Consider the following 18,099-nt stretch of genomic DNA (forward strand, 5'->3'; position numbering starts at 1 on the left):
GGCAATGAGAAATCAGGAGGCTGGAGATAAATATTTTCACAGTGTACAAAACAGTTCACAGGAATGTTGCTACAGCAAAAGAAGCTGACATAGAGTTGAGGTCATTTGCATTGGTCAAACTTTGCAATGAGGAACTCACTGAGGAAGATACATCTCTATAATGATTTTTCAAATGAAATCGACTAAAGTTGAACTAGCTGCATTTTTCTTGTCGCAGCTCTACACAGTTTGTTCATTTTAGACATATCTATTCACAGTATGTTTGACTACCATAAATGGCAAACCATATGGCAAAAAGAAAGATAAACAAATAGAGAACAGGGGAATATATTCCCACAGGTTTTCAAATGCCCTGCAATTTTCACAATCAAAATTTGTGCATCTAATCCTAAAAAAATATCATATGGAATACTCTTGTTACACAAACCAAATTATAATTTACTGTAATTTTTACTCTAATATGAGCAAATTACCACATACTAAAACAAGGTTAAAATAGTTACTATTTCATTAGAATCAATTCGATGTATAATTTACTTGTGCTTTTTGCACCGATTTATAAATACGGCTTACGCATCACACAACCAAGACTGACACCCACGTTAATAATGAAAGTCAAAATATCAAATACTTACCCTACCAAATCAACAGCAAATACATCAATGAGAGCAAGAGCCTTCTGGGAGTTTGGGCCAGGAGATTGGAAAACCGGGCCAGGTTAGAGCCCTGTGGAGACTCAGGCCGACTCAGAGAAAACTTCCTGGAGCGCGGTAGAGGGGTGAGCCAGTCTGGAGGAAGATTCTGGAGGGTCAGAAGCCAGCTGAAACCATTTGAACCACTCCTGACCGCTACCTGCTCAAAGGAGACACTATGGTGATAACCACTGGGAATTTGCCACCCAAGTGTTGTATCTTTACAGAGGCCCCTTTGTCAATGAACTTTCCAAAGAGAAAGAAACCGTACAGGACTATTACCTCTAGAAGGTTTATTAACATTGTACTGTGGCTTTTATAGAACCCTTAAGAAGTTTAAATACAAGCAAGATACTCTATCAGCACCCTCTGACCACAATGAAAGCAGGAGAAAAATTTTGTACTCTAACACAAAAAAAGTTTATAAAGTGCTTATGAAATTACAAACATTTAAATCTAATATGACTCAAATCAACATTCACTTGACTGTCAAAAGATTAAGAGGTGAGCATTTAAGTCAACTTTTATGTCAAAATCTGACATGCCTTTAATTTCAGTCGTTTGGTCCAGAGCAGCTAAAAAAACAAAACAAAACAACAATCCAAAAAAACCCCATAAACTTTTCTTGATAATGAATAAACTCTTTGAAGCCGGTATTCCTCATTAAAAAACAAAAAAATCAACCACCAAAGAAAGCACCAGTTTCTTTGCTTTGCAACAAAACAAGCCCATTAAGAGGCCTACACACATCATAGTTTTAAGCTCTTCACAATGTTAAATGCAAAAAGGCCCCAAAGCCAACACCATTTCACTCTTCACTCATCTCCGTGCTGCATCTAGCACAAAATTAGTGGAAAAAATGCAAAATTAAATAAAGAAGAAACAAATCAAAATTACTAATAGCTAGTGCATTGAATTTTGATTTTCTTTCCTTCAGTGCAAACATAAAAAACTACATGGTGATCCCTCTTCCAGATTTAGAAGTGTGATGGGTGTCCATAAGGATTGACTCCTTGCTGTGGCTGGTTACCTGCGGGAGATACATAAACATAAAGTTAAACTCCACAAGAACATACACCTTGTACCTAAATTTTTTTAAAAAAACAGAAGTTAGTTCATTTCTATTTTTCCTAACATACGAAACCACTGAGAAGATGCATGAGACCTCTAAAGTGCTACCATAAATCACCATTTTCAAGGAGAATGTAGAGAGAGCCAAGTGTAAACTAGAGGCTCCTGTAGACTGTAGATTCCTCTCTAGACTATAAGCTTATTTTGGGCAAGGAACATGTCTACAGACTCCGGGGTACTGTACTCAAGTGCTTATTACACAGTTCTGCACATAGTAAGCATAAAATAAAAACCACTGATGGATAGAAGGGAATCTCTCTGCTTTTCATTACAGTCAAGTTTATAGTCAAATCCATTTGAACTAGCTTACTAAAGAACATAGTTGAGTATTACATGAATTTATAATGTGGCTTCAGACAACGGTACATTAGAAATAATATTAACTTTACAGTGTGACAGATTCAGGGAAATTACCAAGACCTATACAATCAATCAAACAGTGATATTTACTGAGTCTTTACTGTGTGCAGAGCACTGTACTAAGCACTTGAGAATGTACAACAGATTTGGTAGACATGATCCCTGCCCACAACGAGCTTACAGTCTAGTGGGCTGAAGCATTTACACTGCCCTTACAATAGAAGCAAGTACAGTGCTAAATGCTTAGAACGGTGCTCTGCTCACAGTAAGTGCTCAATAAATATGATAGAATGAATCAAAAAGACAGGGCTCTGAAGTGAGCTAAGTAAATTCAGCTATCCTGAAAATTTCCCAAGATCCTCCGGTAACTATACTTGGAATGGATGATAACTGTACTTGGAATGGATGATCACACAGGAACTGAAAGTGCTTTATCTGACCTTTCTGCTCATTACCATTGGTAAACTCAGTCCTGTTCAATTAATCAGTCTATCAATCAATGGTTTTTATTGAGTGCTTACTGTGTGCACAGCGCTGTATTATGTGGTTGGGAGAATACAATCCAACAGAGTTGGTAGACATGTTCCCTGCCCACAAGGAGCTTACAGTCAAGAATGGGAGACAGACATGAAAATAAATTATGGATATGTTCATATGTGTTGTGGGGCTGAGAGCAGGGCTTATATCAAAAGCTAGAGGGTACAGATCCAGGTGCATAGGTGATGTCAAAGGGACGAGGAATAGGAGAGATGAGGGTTTAGTTGGGGACGACCTCATGGAGGAGATGTGATTTTCATAAAACTTTGAAGATGGGGGAGAGGGGGAATGCTGTCTGCCATTTTTGAAGGGGGAAAGAGTTTCAGGCCACAGAGAGGAAGTACATGATGGATAAGGAGCTAGATGGACAAAGTCAACCTATTCTATGCTATTATGCTTAAAGAGGCAATGGATCTAGAATGTAAGCTCGTTGTGGGCAAGGTATGTTTTTATTTACTGTGGTATTGTACTCTCCCAAGTGCTTAGTACAGTGCTCTGCACACCGTCAGTGCTCAATAAATACGATTGAATGAATGAACGAATGAATCTACTATCAGTATGGTGTAGTGGATAGGCCTGGGAATCAGAAAGTCATGGGTTCTAATACTGGCTCCATCACTTATCTATGGTGTGATCTTGGGAAAGTCACTTCACTTCTCTGTGCCTCAGTTACCTCATTCCAATTAAAATGGGGATTTAGACTGTGAGCCCCACTTGGGACAAGGGACTGTGTCCAACCCAATTTGTTTGTATCCACCCCAGCTCTTAGTACAGTGCTTGACACAGAGTAAGCACTTGACAAATATCTTAATTATTCAGTATACAGTGCTTGGCACATAGAAAGCACTTAACAAATACCATAATTATTGCTACCAGAGGAGTGAAATCACAATTCCGATCCACCAGGACACTGTTCCAGCCCACAAGCTACAAGCATCATTGTAAGTCTTTGAGAAGGAGTTTCAGGAATTGCATGAGTATACAAAAATAAAAGGACATGAACATTCATGTGTGTAACTCTGCAGATTTAACACTCAGCTGTGGATTAAGAATAAGTCTGAAGAATTCCAAAGTTGCAGTCTACAACATGGAAACCCAATCAATTAAGGGCACTTATTGAGTGCTTATTATGTGTAGAGCTCAGTACTAAACATTTTGGACAACAGACAAGAGAATCATGATTCCCCCACCTCCAAGACCTTACAATCTAATGAGGGAGGTGGCAATAAAATAAATACACTAGTAAAGGTTTTCATTGACACAAAGAATCTGAAGCGTCCACTAAATTCTGCTACTTAGACAGCATACACTCTGACATCCCCAGATAGATGAAGTAGAAAGCAGAACTAAACACAAAAATAAATCCAACACTGTTTAGACTGTACACTGAAAGTTCATTTTGGATAGGGAAAGTATCTGCTCATTCTGTTGTATCATACTCTCCCAAGCACTTTGTACAGTGCTCTGCACAAAGTAAATGCTTAAAAAATACCACTGATTGATTGCTTGCAGCCAACTGCAAGACTGCAGTGATCTCAGGGCATTAAACTCCATATCAATTTGAAGACCAGTGATGCTCCAGTGTTTGATGTGCCTGTGGCACCTGGGCCTTCTACACAAGATACATCCGGCTTTCAGAGAAGTGTTAACAATCCCCCCTGCAAATCCTACTTCACATTTTATGGCACCCTTCCAAACTATTTATGGGCAGGGAACATGTCTTCTAATTCCATTGCACTGTCCTCTCCCAAGTGCTTAGTACAGCTCTGAATATAGTAAGCACTCAATAAATACCACAAGCACTTAGTACAGTGTTCTACACACAGTAAGTGTTCAATAAAGTACTTCCCAAGTGCTTAGTACAGTGCTCTGCGCACAGTAAGTGCTCAATAAATACGATTGAATGAATAAATACAATTGAATGAACGAATCATCTCTGTAGGGGCTAAAATGAATGTTTGGGACCTTCCAGACAAGCCAACAGCATTACTTCCCAGGGAAGCCTTCACTTCTAATAGAGACTCTTTGAAAGCAAAAGACATAGCCAACGGTTCTCCTCTCAGGATAGAGCATGGGCCTGGGAATCGGAAGGACCTGGGTTCTAATCCGGGCTCCACTGCTTGTCTGTTGTGTGATAGTCAGTCAGTTGTATTTACTGAGCACTTTCTGTGTGCACAGCACAATACTAAGCGCTTGAGCAAGTGACAACTTATCTGTGCAAAATGGGGATTCAAAGCTTGTTCTCCCTCAATTAGACTGTGAGCCCCATGTGGGACGGAGACTGTGTCCAACCTGATTAGCTGGTATCTACCTCAGAGCTTAGTAGAGTGCCTGGAACATAGTAAGTGCTTAACATAGAAGAAGAAGGAGGAGGAGGAGGAGAAGGAAGAGGAAATAGAACAATAACAATGACAAGAACAAGAGGAAGAACAAGAAGAACAAGAAAAAGAACAAGTGCTTAAAAAAATGCATACTGTGAGCAATGAGAGACAGGGAATGCATCAAACATGTTTAACTTGTATCTACCCCAGTGCTTAGAACATTGCCCACAGAAAGTGCTTAGCAAATACCATTTTAGGAAGAAAAAAACGTAACCAAAAACAAATGTCATTAAAAAATAAACACAAAATTTAAAAATTAAGGAGATCAACTTTAACCAAAGTCAGTACCTTATCTACTTAGGACCACAATTTTCAGACAGTGGAAAGGAGCCAGCACCAAAGTCTCCTGGCACAAACTGCCTGAATCAATCATGAGATTGATCCAGGCAGTTGGGACGGTTAGCTAAAGGAAAAATGACCCTTATGGCATTATCCCAGGAAAAGAGATGCAAATTTAGGGATCCAAAGATCGTGGCTATCAGACTCATCGCAGTGCCAACTGCAGCCAGAGGCCTGACTGGGAAGGAAAGTTGATTGCCCCACGTACACCGGTCATGGATTGCTGGCTTCAGAGGGAGCCTATTAGACAAAACTCAGATGGAATGGAGTGAAAAAGCACATGGCTCTGGGAAAAATCCCTTCCTTGGCACACTTCAAGTGGCCCAGTAAGTGCTTCTGGTGCCTATGAGTCAATATATGGAGCCGAGCCGTGTACAAATGAATATGTCATATGCATTTGTGATTTTACAGTTTTGGCAAGTGAACAAGAACAAGAGAAGCCTCCTGTCTCCCGACCAGAGGAAAACGATCAAATATTCAGGGATCAGAGTTTCCACCAAGGAAAACCCAGAAGCGAAACCAAAAATTGTCAGGAGTCTAGGTAGACAGTTCCTTTCATCCGGCTTTGGCTCTTTGTTTGAGGCACTTACTGGATAGTTGTTTTTGCAGTTGTCGGACCAAAGCTGCTGTCTGTTGCTGCTGCTGCGTCTGCTGTAAGCCTTGTCTGGGAAACTGCAAAAGAGTAATGGAAAGAGTGAGAGTGGATAAACCACCCCATGATGATTATTATCATTAAGGTGTTTGCTAAGTGCTTAATATATGTCAAGCACAGTTCTAAGAGCTGGGGTAGATACAACGAGTTAATAAGGTCAGGCAGAGTCCCTGTCCCACACAGGGCTAACAGTCTAAGTCCCCTTTTTTTTTAATAGTATTTGCTGAGCGCTCACTATGTGCCAGGTACTGTACTAAGTATTGGGGTAGATACATGGCTCAGTGGAAAGAGCACAGGGTTTGGAGTCAGAGGTCATGGGTTCAAATCCTGCCTCTTCCAACTGTCAGCTTTGTGAGCTTGGGCAAGTCACTTAACTTCTCCGTGCCTCATTTACCTCATCTGTAAAATGGGGATTAAGACTGTGAGCCCCCTGTGGGACAACCTGATCCCCTTGTAACCTCCCCAGCACTTAGAACAGTTCTTTGCACAAAGGAAATGCTTAATAAATGTCATCATTATTATTACAAGCTAATTAGTTTGTACAAAATTCCTTCCCCACGTCGTGTTCACAGTCTTAATCTCTATTTTGCAGATGAGGTAACTGAGGCATAGAGGGGTTAAGTGATTTGCCCAAGGTCAAACAGCAGACAAGTGGTGGAGCCGGGATTAGAACCCCAGGTCCTTCTGACTTTCAGACCTGTGCTCTGTCTTGGAAGGAGAACAGTTGACTACATCTATTACTTTCAAAGGGTCTCCATAGATGTGAAGGCTTCCCTGGGTAACAACACTGTTGGCTAGTCTAGAAGGTCCAAAACACTCATTTTAGCCTCACCAGGGATGGTCAATAAAAGCTATTTAATGAACTCTTACTATGTGCAGAGCACTGTACTAAGCACTTGGGAGAGTATGATAAAAACAGAGTTAGAAGACTTGTTCCCTGCCCATAAAAAGATGATGTACAGTATTTTGGTATTTTTGTCTTGCTGAAAATATAAAAATGAAAAAGCTTGCTGCAGAAATAGAATTGACTGATTAAATTACACCAATCTTGCATCTCCAACCTCCAAGAACAATTAACACTGTGTGGAAAAACACATTGACAACTCTTCATCAATAATCAAATATAGCACTAGACTAAAATATAAATTCATCAATCCATAGTATTTATTGATTGCTATTTGCAGTGTACTGAACTAAACGCTTGAGAGAGCATAATATAACTGAGTTGATAGACACATTCCCTGCTCACAATAAATTTACAGTTTATAAGGGGAAACAGACATTAATATAAATAAATTACCGGTATTTACATAATTTCTGTGGGGCTTCAGATGGGGTGAATACCAAATACACACTGTTGGGTAGGGACTGTCTCTATATGTTGCCAACTTGTACTTCCCAAGCGCTTAGTACAGTGCTCTGCACACAGTAAGCACTCAATAAATACGACTGATTGATTCATTGATTGATCCAAGTGCATAGAAGACACAAAAGGGAGAGGGAGTCAGGGACAAAATGACTTAATCGGGAAGGCCTCATTGACACGATGGAACTCTGTAGAGAAGGTCGTTTTGAAACAATAGTTCAAATGCTGAACATTTTCTACAGGGGCATTTTCAAGTATAAAAAAAATTACCCCTCCATTCATTTTTCTGTTTCTTATAAGACCAAAATAATTGGTCATTGTACAATTTGGGTTAAGTGGTGAGGTGATAAAGTCATTCTAAAATGAAGAAGGAAGTGTATGGGCAGACTGTCTTTTGATTCTACAAACAAAATACATTATGATTAAGTATTTGAAACAGTACATAGAATATCATCAACATCAATCGTATTTATTGAGCGCTTACTATGTGCAGAGCACTGTACTAAGCGCTTGGGAAGTACAAATTGGCAACATATAGAGACAGTCCCTACCCAACAGTGGGCTCACAGTCTAAAAGGGGGAGACAGAGAGCAAAACCAAACATACTAACAAAATAAAATAAATAGAATAGATATGTACAAATAAAATAAATAAATAAATAAATAGAGTAAAAAATATGTACAAACATATATACATATATACAGGTGCTGTGGGGAAGGGAAGGAGGTAAAATGGGGGGGATGGAGAGGGGGAGAGGAAGGAAGGGGCTCAGTCTGGGAAGGCCTCCTGGAAGAGGTGAGCTCTCAGCAGGGCCTTGAAGGGAGGAAGAGAGCTAGCTTGGCGGATAGGCAGAGGGAGGGCATTCCAGGCCCGGGGGATGACGTGGGCCGGGGGTCGATGGCGGGACAGGCGAGAGCGAGGTACGGTGAGGAGATCAGCGGTGGAGGAGCGGAGGGTGCGGACTGGGCTGTAGAAGGAGAGAAGGGAGGTGAGGTAGGAGGGGGCGAGGTGATGGAGAGCCTTGAAGCTCAGGGTGAGGAGTTTCTGCCTGATGCGCAGATTGATTGGTAGCCACTGGAGATTTTTGAGGAGGGGAGTGATATGCCCAGAGCGTTTCTGGACAAAGATAATCCGGGCAGCAGCATGAAGTATGGATTGACGTGGAGAGAGACACGAGGATGGGAGATCAGAGAGAAGGCTGATGCAGTAGTCCAGACGGGATAGGATGAGAGCTTGAATGAGCAGGGTAGCGGTTGGGATGGAGAGGAAAGGGCGGATCTTGGCAATGTTGTGGAGCTGAGACCGGCAGGTTTTGGTGACGGCTTGGATGTGAGGGGTGAATGAGAGAGCGGAGTCGAGGATGACACCAAGGTTGCGGGCTTGTGAGATGGGAAGGATGGTAGTGCCATCAACAGAGATGGGAAAGTCAGGGAGAGGGCAAGGTTTGGGAGGGAAGACAAGGAGTTCAGTCTTCGACATGTTGAGCTTTAGGTGGCGGGCAGACATCCAGATGGAGATGTCCTGAAGGCAGGAGGAGATGCGAGCCTGGACAGAGGGGGAGAGAGCAGGGGCAGAGATGTAGATCTGGGTGTCATCAGCGTAGGGATGATAGTTGAAGCCGTGGGAGCGAATGAGGACACCAAGGGAGTGTGTGTAGATCGAGAACAGAAGGGGACCAAGCACTGAACCTTGGGGAACCCCCACAGTGAGAGAATGGGAGGGGGAGGAGGAGCCTGCAAAAGAGACTGAGAAAGAATGACCGGCGAGGTAAGAGGAGAACCAGGAGAGGACGGAGTCTGTGAAGCCAAGGTCAGATAGTGTGTTGAGAAGAAGGGGGTGGTCCACAGTGTCAAAGGCAGCTGAGAGGTCGAGGAGGATTAGGACAGAGTAGGAGCCGTTGGATTTGGCAAGCAGGAGGTCATTGGTGACCTTTGAGAGGGCAGTTTCCGTGGAATGTAGGGGACGGAAGCCAGACTGGAGGGGGTCGAGGAGAGAGTTGTTGTTGAGGAATTCTAGGCAGCGAGTGTACACAACTCGTCCAAGGAGTTTGGAAAGGAATGGTAGGAGGGATATGGGACGATAACTAGAAGGTGAGGTGGGGTCAAGAGAGGGTTTTTCTAGGATGGGAGAGACATGGGCATGTTTGAAGGCAGAGAGGAAGGAACCAGTGGAGAGTGAGTGGTTGAAGATGGAAGTTAAGGAGGGGAGAAGGGATGTAGCGAGAGATTTCATGAGATGCACCATCAGAAGTTAGCATCTCCTTTAGACAGGACATTTGTTAAACAACTCTATTGAACTGTACTCTCCTTAGTGCTTAGTACAGTGCTCCACCCATGGTAAGTGCTCAATAAATACCATGGATTGTTTGATTGACACTCTGTTCATTCACTAAAGGAAGTTTAGAAATAATCTCTTAAAATATGTGACAAGGGAGAGAAGTGACATAACTGAGTTGATTTCAATGAAGCAAACACTTTCTACCACAAGCCAGTCTCAATAGAGAGATGAGGTTTGGTTGGAAGGTTCACTTTTTTTCCAAGAGATAAATCAAGAGAAACGAAGGCCAGAAGGTATCATTTGTTGGAAAAACTGGACCCATATTCACTTGCTGCTTTTGGTTGACAAAGGACAGAACTGGAATCCACCAGAGAGGCCCTCCTCCCCTCAACCCCTCACCCTGCTCTGACCAAATCACTGTCTGATCACACCTACTGGGATAGACAAAGAGGGAAAACAAAGTTTTGTTGGGCTAAAGGAAACACTTTCACACAGGGGAAGGTAAACATGTGGAATTTGTTATCATAGAAATGAGCGCAGGCTGGAAATATCAGTAGGTTCCAGAAAGGATTGTATAAATTATAAGATGAGGATTCCACAGTGCTCAGTGGAAAGAGCCTGGGCTTTGGAGTCAGAGGTCATGAGTTCAAATCCCGGCTTCACCAATTGTCTGCTGTGTGACTTTGGGCAAGTCACTTCACTTCTCTGTGCCTCAGTTACCTCATTTGTAAAATGGGGATGAAGACTGTGAGCCTGTCGTGGGACAACCTGATCTCCTTGTAACCTCCCCAGTGCTTAGAACAGTGCTCTGCACATAGTAAGCGCTTAATAAATGCCATCGTTATTATTATTATTACTAGAAGGAAAGTTAACGATGTGGCAGGCAAAGGGGGATGATCCATCCAAAACCATAAGGATGGATGTACAGAAAGGCAGCTTTCACATGGTTTCACTCAGCATCTTGTCGAACACAATGCTGAGTTGGATCAATCAATCAATCAAATTCATTAAGTGCTTACTGTATGCAGAGCACTGTCTAGTGGCAAGAGCTGGGCCTTGGGAGTCAGAGGTCATGGGTTCTATTCCTGGTTCTGCCACTTGTCTGCTGTGTGACCTTGGGCAAGGCTCTTAACTTCTCTGAACCTCAGTTACCTCATCTGGAAAATGGGGATTGAGGTTATAAGCCCCGTATGGGACAGGGATTGTGTCCAACCCGATTACCTTGTATCTACCCCAATCAATCAATCATATTTATTGAGCGCTTACTGTGTGCAGACCACTGTACTAAGCGCTTGGGAAGTAAAGTCGGCAACACATAGAGACAGTCCCTACCCAACAGTGGGCTCACAGTCTAGAAGGGGAAAACGTACACTTCCTCGGTTGCCCATTTTCTTCCTACCGCAGGAGAAAATTCCTCTACAGACAGATAATTCCTCTACAGATGCTTAGAACACCGCTTGGCACATAGTAAGTGCTTAACAAACACCGTAATCATCATCATCATCATAATGAGTGCTTGGGAGAATACAATATAACAATATAACAAACGCATTCCCTGCCCACAGCGAACTAACAGTCTAGAAGGGGAGACAGACAATAATACAAATTAAAACATTATGGTGCTGTGGGAGGTGAATAAAGTAAGCAAGTCAGAGCAATGAACCACTGGTCTGACCCAGTAATGACACTGCTTATGTTGTTAAGTAATCTGAACTTGTGGCTGGATTGAGGTTTGTGGGGAGAACTGTGGTTGGCTCTGGGGCAAGTTAGAAGCTAAGGAAATTGAAGTTCACATTACGATGCATACTAAACTTCACATCCATCTCCATAGAAACCTCCTCAGGTAAGATTTAATCTGCATAGATTTTCCAAATGATTTAGGCCCAGAGAAACAGACACAAGGTATGTGCACAATTATGGCTAGAGGACTGTAATATGGACTCATAATCTTGGGTAGCTATTTCTATAAAAACAGAACATCTGCTAGCAGAAAGTCATTCTGACCACAAAAATTGAAACCTTCGTACCAAACATTTTTTTTCAGTTTTTCTTGGCTTGGTACCTTTCATCATTCCACTCTCCTGGTCAAGAAACAGTGCTTTGTGTTTCACAACACGGCAGAAAATGCCAGAATTTGGACCCAATGCATTTAAAAATATAACTCCACATTTCTGAACTTTTGAGGAAAAGTTCTAAAGTCCTCAAGTTCTACTACTGAATTTGTTCAATCATATTTATTGAGCATTCACTGGGTGCAAAGCACTGTACTAAGTGCTTGGGCAGCTCTGAGGCATTCAGTCTGCCACTTAGTACTAATAGTATTTATTAATTGCTTTTTGTGTACAGAGCACTGTATCAAACACTGATAAAGAGTATATATAGGTTTCAGGGGACCAAAATGGGTCTTAGTTCTTCTGCAGTCCCCAATTCTGGTAGTAGATAGGAAAGCATTAAGGAAGCAGGGAGTCCTAGCCCAGTGGGCTAGCGTACAAGAAGGTTGTTCTGTGGGCCCAGAAAAATTCATCTTGTCTATTTCCAGTGGCAAGGGTTCAGGACAGACACAGGCCAGCCTCTCTCTGCGTTTTCTATCTCTCCAGAAGAAGGAAAAAAATCCATTGCTTTACACATCTTCTAATTGCTTCCTGTACATGTAAGGGAATGAGCAGGGAATGCATCTGTTTTATTATTATATTGTACTCTCCCAAGTGCTTAGTACAGTGCTCTGCACTCAATAAATAGCACCAATGGACTGACTGGTTTTGTGGTTCATAGTATTTGGCTGACAGGGACCCCATTCCAGAACCCAGACTTGGGATTCTAGGATGCTTGAAGTTCTTGTGATTTTTTTTTGTATTTTTTAAACAATCCAATGACATCTCTGGGAGAGCACACTTCACAAGAAGTCTCTTCATTTTGTTTCAGAAAGTTGTCCTTGCTTATATTTCAAGTCCTAATGGAGAAAGGTAAAATAACTAATTCACAAAATCTTTCCAGTCAGTCAGTCGATATATTTATTGAGTGCTTACCATGTGCAGAGCACTCTACTAAACGCTTGGGAGAGTACAATATAACAGTAAACAGACACATTCCCTGCCCACAAAGAGCTATAAGAATGACTATCACTGGAAAGTTCCTGGATTGGTAAGAGTTCTCGATTTCCATAAGGATCCTCCATGGACTATACAGCACAGGAGGGAGGCAGGATCAGAAAAGGCTCCAAAGAATGTAATCCAGCCATCATCCCAGGGAAGTAAATCATTGTTGATTTCTGTACTCCCAGAAAGGGAAAATTCTTCAAGCTGGACATCTCCAGTCAGGTGCAGATTTTTTTTTTCCTCGAATAATTACAGTGGATATACTAGGAAATATATTTAAAATAAAATACATACAAGTCCAAAAACATACTATAAAATGAATCATATGAAAAAGAGCATTTATAACTCAGAAATAAGTGCTGATGACAAATCATAGTAACATTTTCCAGACAGAAATGCAATACACATAAAATAACTGCAGGGTGAAAATACATATTTTTCCCCTAGGAACATTCTAAATTTCTTTGAAATCTCATATACCTATCGCATGTGCTTCCAGCCAGATCCAAGGACATTCTGCTTATTCCTCTACTAACGTTAGGATTGCCAATCCCAGTGTTATTCTTTCCATTGTTACCCATCATCATAGGCAAAACAGTGAACTGGTATAGCAGTGGCAGACAGGGAAGAAGAGAAGGGAGGAAGAGGAGGAGGAGGAGAAAGAAGGAGGAGAATGGGGAGGGGAAGGGAAAGAAAAAGACAGCTTCCTGCATTTTGCGGGGAGTGGGGGGGTTAATGCACTTGGTTCTTGGTTCGAGGGAGGAAACCCTGGAGAAGCAAACTTTAACTTTTCTAAAACCTGTGGGAAGCCACACCCCTTCCCATGTTTTGCAGCTGCTGGGGTGATGAGTGGAGATCACTGCCCCTCAGACACTAAAATTACCTTTTTTGGGGAAAAACATGTTTCATTAAGTACAATCAGAACACCTTCACATCTTTTTTTCCTAATTGAACCCCTCCCCCAACTCCTGGGGAAATCATAGCATTAACATCCTAAAAATGAAATTAGAAGAGTCTAGCTCTCCAAATCATAATTTATTCATCTTTGAAAAAATTATAATGTCACTAAGAGGTTTCATCTCCAAGGGGGTAAAGGAGGCCCCAGGACTTATTTATTAAGCACTTACTATGTGCTAAATGGGGAGATCCGACCATGGTGAGATCAGAGAAGCAACGTGGCTCAGTGGAAAGAGCCTGGGCTTGGGAGTCAGAGGTCATGGGTTCTAATCCTGGCTTCGCCCCTTGTCAGCTGTGTGACTTTGGGCAAGTCACTTAACTACTCTCTGACTCAGTTACCTCATCTGTCAAATGGGGATTAAGACTCTGAGCTCCACGTGGGATAACCTGATCACCTTGTATCCCCCCTCAACACTTAGAACAGTGCTTTGCAAATAATGAGCGCTTAACAAATACCATTATTATTATCTGACATAGTATCTGTCTTACCTGACACTTGGTCTATCTTATCCCCATTTTTCAGATGAGGAAGCTGAGCCTCAGGGAAGAGAATAATGATGGTATTTACTATGTACTTACTATGTGTCAATCACCGTTTTAAGCACTGGAGTAGATACAAGCTAATCAGGTTGGACACAGTCCCTGTCCCACATGGGACTCCCAGTCTCGATCTCCATTTTACAGATGAGGACACTGAGGCACAGAGAAGTGAATCAACTTGCCCAAAGTCACACAGCAGACAAGTGGCAGTCGGAACTGGAACCCAGGTCCTTCTGACTCCCAGCTCATGTTCTATCCACTAGGCAATGCTGTTTCAAGCAAAACACATATTCTATGCCCTCAAGCAGCTGACAATCTACTGGGAGAGACAGACAAAAAAGATTTATAGGTAATAGGAACACATACAGGCCTTCATGAGAAAATGGCAACTTCCAGGATACGTTGGTAATAAGTACCTTGAAAATGTGGATATATTGTGACATTCACACTGTAAGATATATTTTCCCATAGAATTATAGGCAAGTATCTACATTCCGTTCTAGAATTAGTACCAACATAAAGATAGAATCCTAACATTAAGGCAAATTACCCTTACATCACTCCCCATTGCTCCTGGGTCCCGTGTCCTTTCTCTCTCTCACTATTCTTAGGAACAATCTTATAATTGTAATTATAATATTTATTAAGCACTTACTATGTGTGAAGCATAGTACCAAGCACTGAGGTAGATACTGGACATGGGCCCTGTTCCCCACGGGGCTAACAGTATAAGTAAAGGGAGTAGGATTTAGTCCCTATTTTAGAGATGAGGAAAATAAGGCACAGACAAGTTAAATAAATTATCCATGGTCACACAGCAGTCAAGTAGCCAAGCCAGGATTACAATGCAGTTCCTCTGACTCCCAGGCCTGTGCTGTTTTTCACTAGGCCATGGTTTTTGACATCCTATGCCCCATCCAGATCCCCAAAATGCACCAGATCAGAAGACATGCACTACTAGATTTTCTTGGACAAAGTGGTAAGTAATTCAGAGATGTTCTCTCACTGATGGGCACAATCACGGATGTAGTCTTTCCTTTAGCATCGTCATCTTCACACCGGAGGTCAAATCATTAGGATGACCTCCCATCAGTAAATTTACAATTACAACAAAATTGACAAAAGTAACTTAAATACTGCGTACATAGTGTGACTTGGAAATGAGCTGGTTTCGATTGACAGAGCAAGGACAGAGTGAAAGGTAATATCATCAAAAATTCACCCCATCCAACAGGGTTCCTGGGCAGAGTGGCTGAGAGGGAGAGACAATGTACCTCCTGCACTTTTGAGCAGTCATGCTGATGGAAAGAGGTGATAGTCAGTCAGTCAGTCAGTCAGTCAATCATATATATGGAGAGCTTACTGTGTGCAGAGCCCCGTACTAAGCATTGCAGAGCACTGTACTAAGCATTTGAGAGATTACACTATAACAGTAGAGACAAATTCTCTGCCCACAACGAGCTTACAGTAGAAAGGGGAAGACAGACTTTAAGATTAATAAAAAAATTACAGCTATGAACATAAGTGATGTGGGGCTGGGAAGGGGGGGTGAATAAAGGCAGCAAGTCAGGGTGACACAGAAGGGAGTAGAGAAGAGGAAAGGAGGGTTTAGTCAAGGAAGGCCTTTTGGAGGAGATGTGCCTTGACTTTAAAGAAGGGGAGAGTAAATGTCAGATATGAGGCAGGAGGGTGTTCTGGGCCAGAGGCAGGATGTGGGCGAGGGTTGGCAGTGAGATAGATGAGCTCGAGGTACAATGAGAAGGTTAGCATTAGAAGAGTGAAAAGTGTGGGCTGGGTTGTAGCAGGAGAGTAGTGAGGTGAGTTAGGTGAGGGCAAGGTGATTGAATGCTTTAAAGCCAATGTTGAGGAGTATCAGTTTGATGCGGAGGTGGCTGTCACTATGAAGGAATGGGGGCCCAAGTTACAAATAGCTATGTGCTTTGCAGGTTAATGCTGGCCACACCTGTTGCAGTGGAGGCAGAAGGCTTCTTCATATTGTCCATCCAAAATCCCCTGCCCTCCCCCCTCCCACCCTCTGGGGATGAGAGGACAGTGCTACTTTCATTCCTTCATCACCAGAACGAAATAGTAGAAGGGAGGCTTTAGGCTTGTGAGACGAAACTTCACTTCTGTGAGCATCAAAGCACAGTCTGCACTCAGCCTTGCCAACGGCCTGCTTACCAAAGGCTGCTGGGTCTGCATCACTTGAAGCCCGAGAGTCTGCTGGCTCTGCTGCTGCTGTGGTGGTGGAGGCTGCGGGTGGGGCTGAGAAGCCTGGGGCTGCGGAGGCTGGGACGGCGGCTGGGCTGGCTGGGGCTGGGGCTGCTGCAACTTAAAATAACAAATTCAGTCACTGCCACCCACGGATGGTTGTTCATTTTCAACAGGTGAAGTAATCAGGCACCATTGTGTTCTCCTTCAACATCTCTGTCTCCAATGAACTGCTCACTGGCCATACTGTGATAGGAAGGAAGGGTTTTTTTTCACCTTCTAATAATTGCAGTGTTTATTGTAATGGTTTTTGTTAAGTGCTTACTATGTGCCAGGTACTATTCTAAGCACTGGGGTTGGTACAAGGTAATCAGGTTGGACACAGTCCATGTCCCACGTGGGGCTCACAGTCATTCATTCATTCATTTATTCATTCATTCATTCAATTGTATTTATTGAGCACTTACTGTGTGCAGAGCATTGTACTAAGCGCTTGCATAACCCTTATTTTGCAGCTGAGGTAACTGAGGCCCAGAGAGGTGAAGTGACTTGCCCAAGGTCACATGGCAGACAAGTGGCAGAGCCAGTACTACAATACAGGTCCTTCTGACTCTCAGGTCCCAGCTCTATCCACTAGGCCATGCTGCTTACTATGTACCAAGTCCTGTACTAAGCACATACAAGATAAGCTGATTGTACAGTCCCTGTCGCCCATGCAGCTCACAGTCTAAGAGGGAGGGAGTATAGGTATCATATCCATGTTTTACAGATGAGGAACTTGAGTCACCGAGAGGTGAAATAGTTTGCCCATAGTCACCGAGCAGGCAACTGGCAGGATTAGAGCCCAAATCCCCTGAGTCCTAGCCTCAGGCTATTTCCAATTCGCCCCACTGCTCCTCTCCTCTGTGGTTTTTCACATTTTGCTCACACTGGGTTGCGCTGTTAGCAGGGACGGCTTGGCTAACGACTCTCGTTCCATTTCACAGGCCATTTCCCCGAAACACTTTCCAAAAGCAACTTTGGTAATGGGCCTGGTTGCAAATGAATTTATACAACTGACATCAAACAACTTTTCTCACTATTACGTCTGAGCAAGAATATGAAAATTCCTGCTGTCCATTGCTGTAGGAAAGTAGTACACCTTGGAAATTTTTCTTACATAAAGGGAAGCAGATTACCAAAATCAGGTACAGACACCCAATCACACTACAAAAATGGGAGATTAAGAATAATTATGGTATTTGTTAAGTGCTTACTCTGTGCCAGGCACCGTTTTAAGGGCTGAGGGTAGATACAAGATAATTGTGTTGAACACAATCCCTGTCCTACACAAGGCTCACAGTCTTAATCCCATTTTACAGGTGAGGTAAGTGAGGCACAGAGAAGTTAAGTGATTTGCCCAAGGTCACACAGTAGACAAGTGGCTGAGGAGGGATTAGAACCCATGGCCTCCTGACTCCCAGGCCATGCTCTATCCATTAGACCATGCTGCTTCTCCACTACATTAGAGAAGGCACCAGTCAGCCTGCCAAAGACCATAGGCAGCAGGCCTATCAATGGT

General features: G+C 42.7%; 1 protein-coding gene across 2 annotated transcripts in view; it reads right to left on the reverse strand.

Annotated features, from left to right (window-relative positions):
* Nucleotides 1–382: 382 nt before the first annotated feature.
* MED12L (mediator complex subunit 12L) overlaps nt 383–18,099 on the reverse strand; it is a 535,097-nt gene continuing 517,380 nt past the window's right edge. For both annotated transcript variants that reach the window (XM_038751768.1, XM_038750921.1), the window contains 3 exons: nt 16,509–16,658; nt 6,031–6,112; nt 383–1,722 (listed from right to left, as the gene is read on the reverse strand). In XM_038751768.1, the coding sequence (XP_038607696.1) occupies nt 1,670–1,722; nt 6,031–6,112; nt 16,509–16,658 (285 nt within the window). In that variant the 3' untranslated portion in view covers nt 383–1,669. The remainder of the gene's footprint in view (nt 1,723–6,030; nt 6,113–16,508; nt 16,659–18,099) is intronic.

Source organism: Tachyglossus aculeatus, chromosome 1, assembly GCF_015852505.1.
Source record: "Tachyglossus aculeatus isolate mTacAcu1 chromosome 1, mTacAcu1.pri, whole genome shotgun sequence".
Taxonomy (NCBI): domain Eukaryota; kingdom Metazoa; phylum Chordata; class Mammalia; order Monotremata; family Tachyglossidae; genus Tachyglossus; species Tachyglossus aculeatus.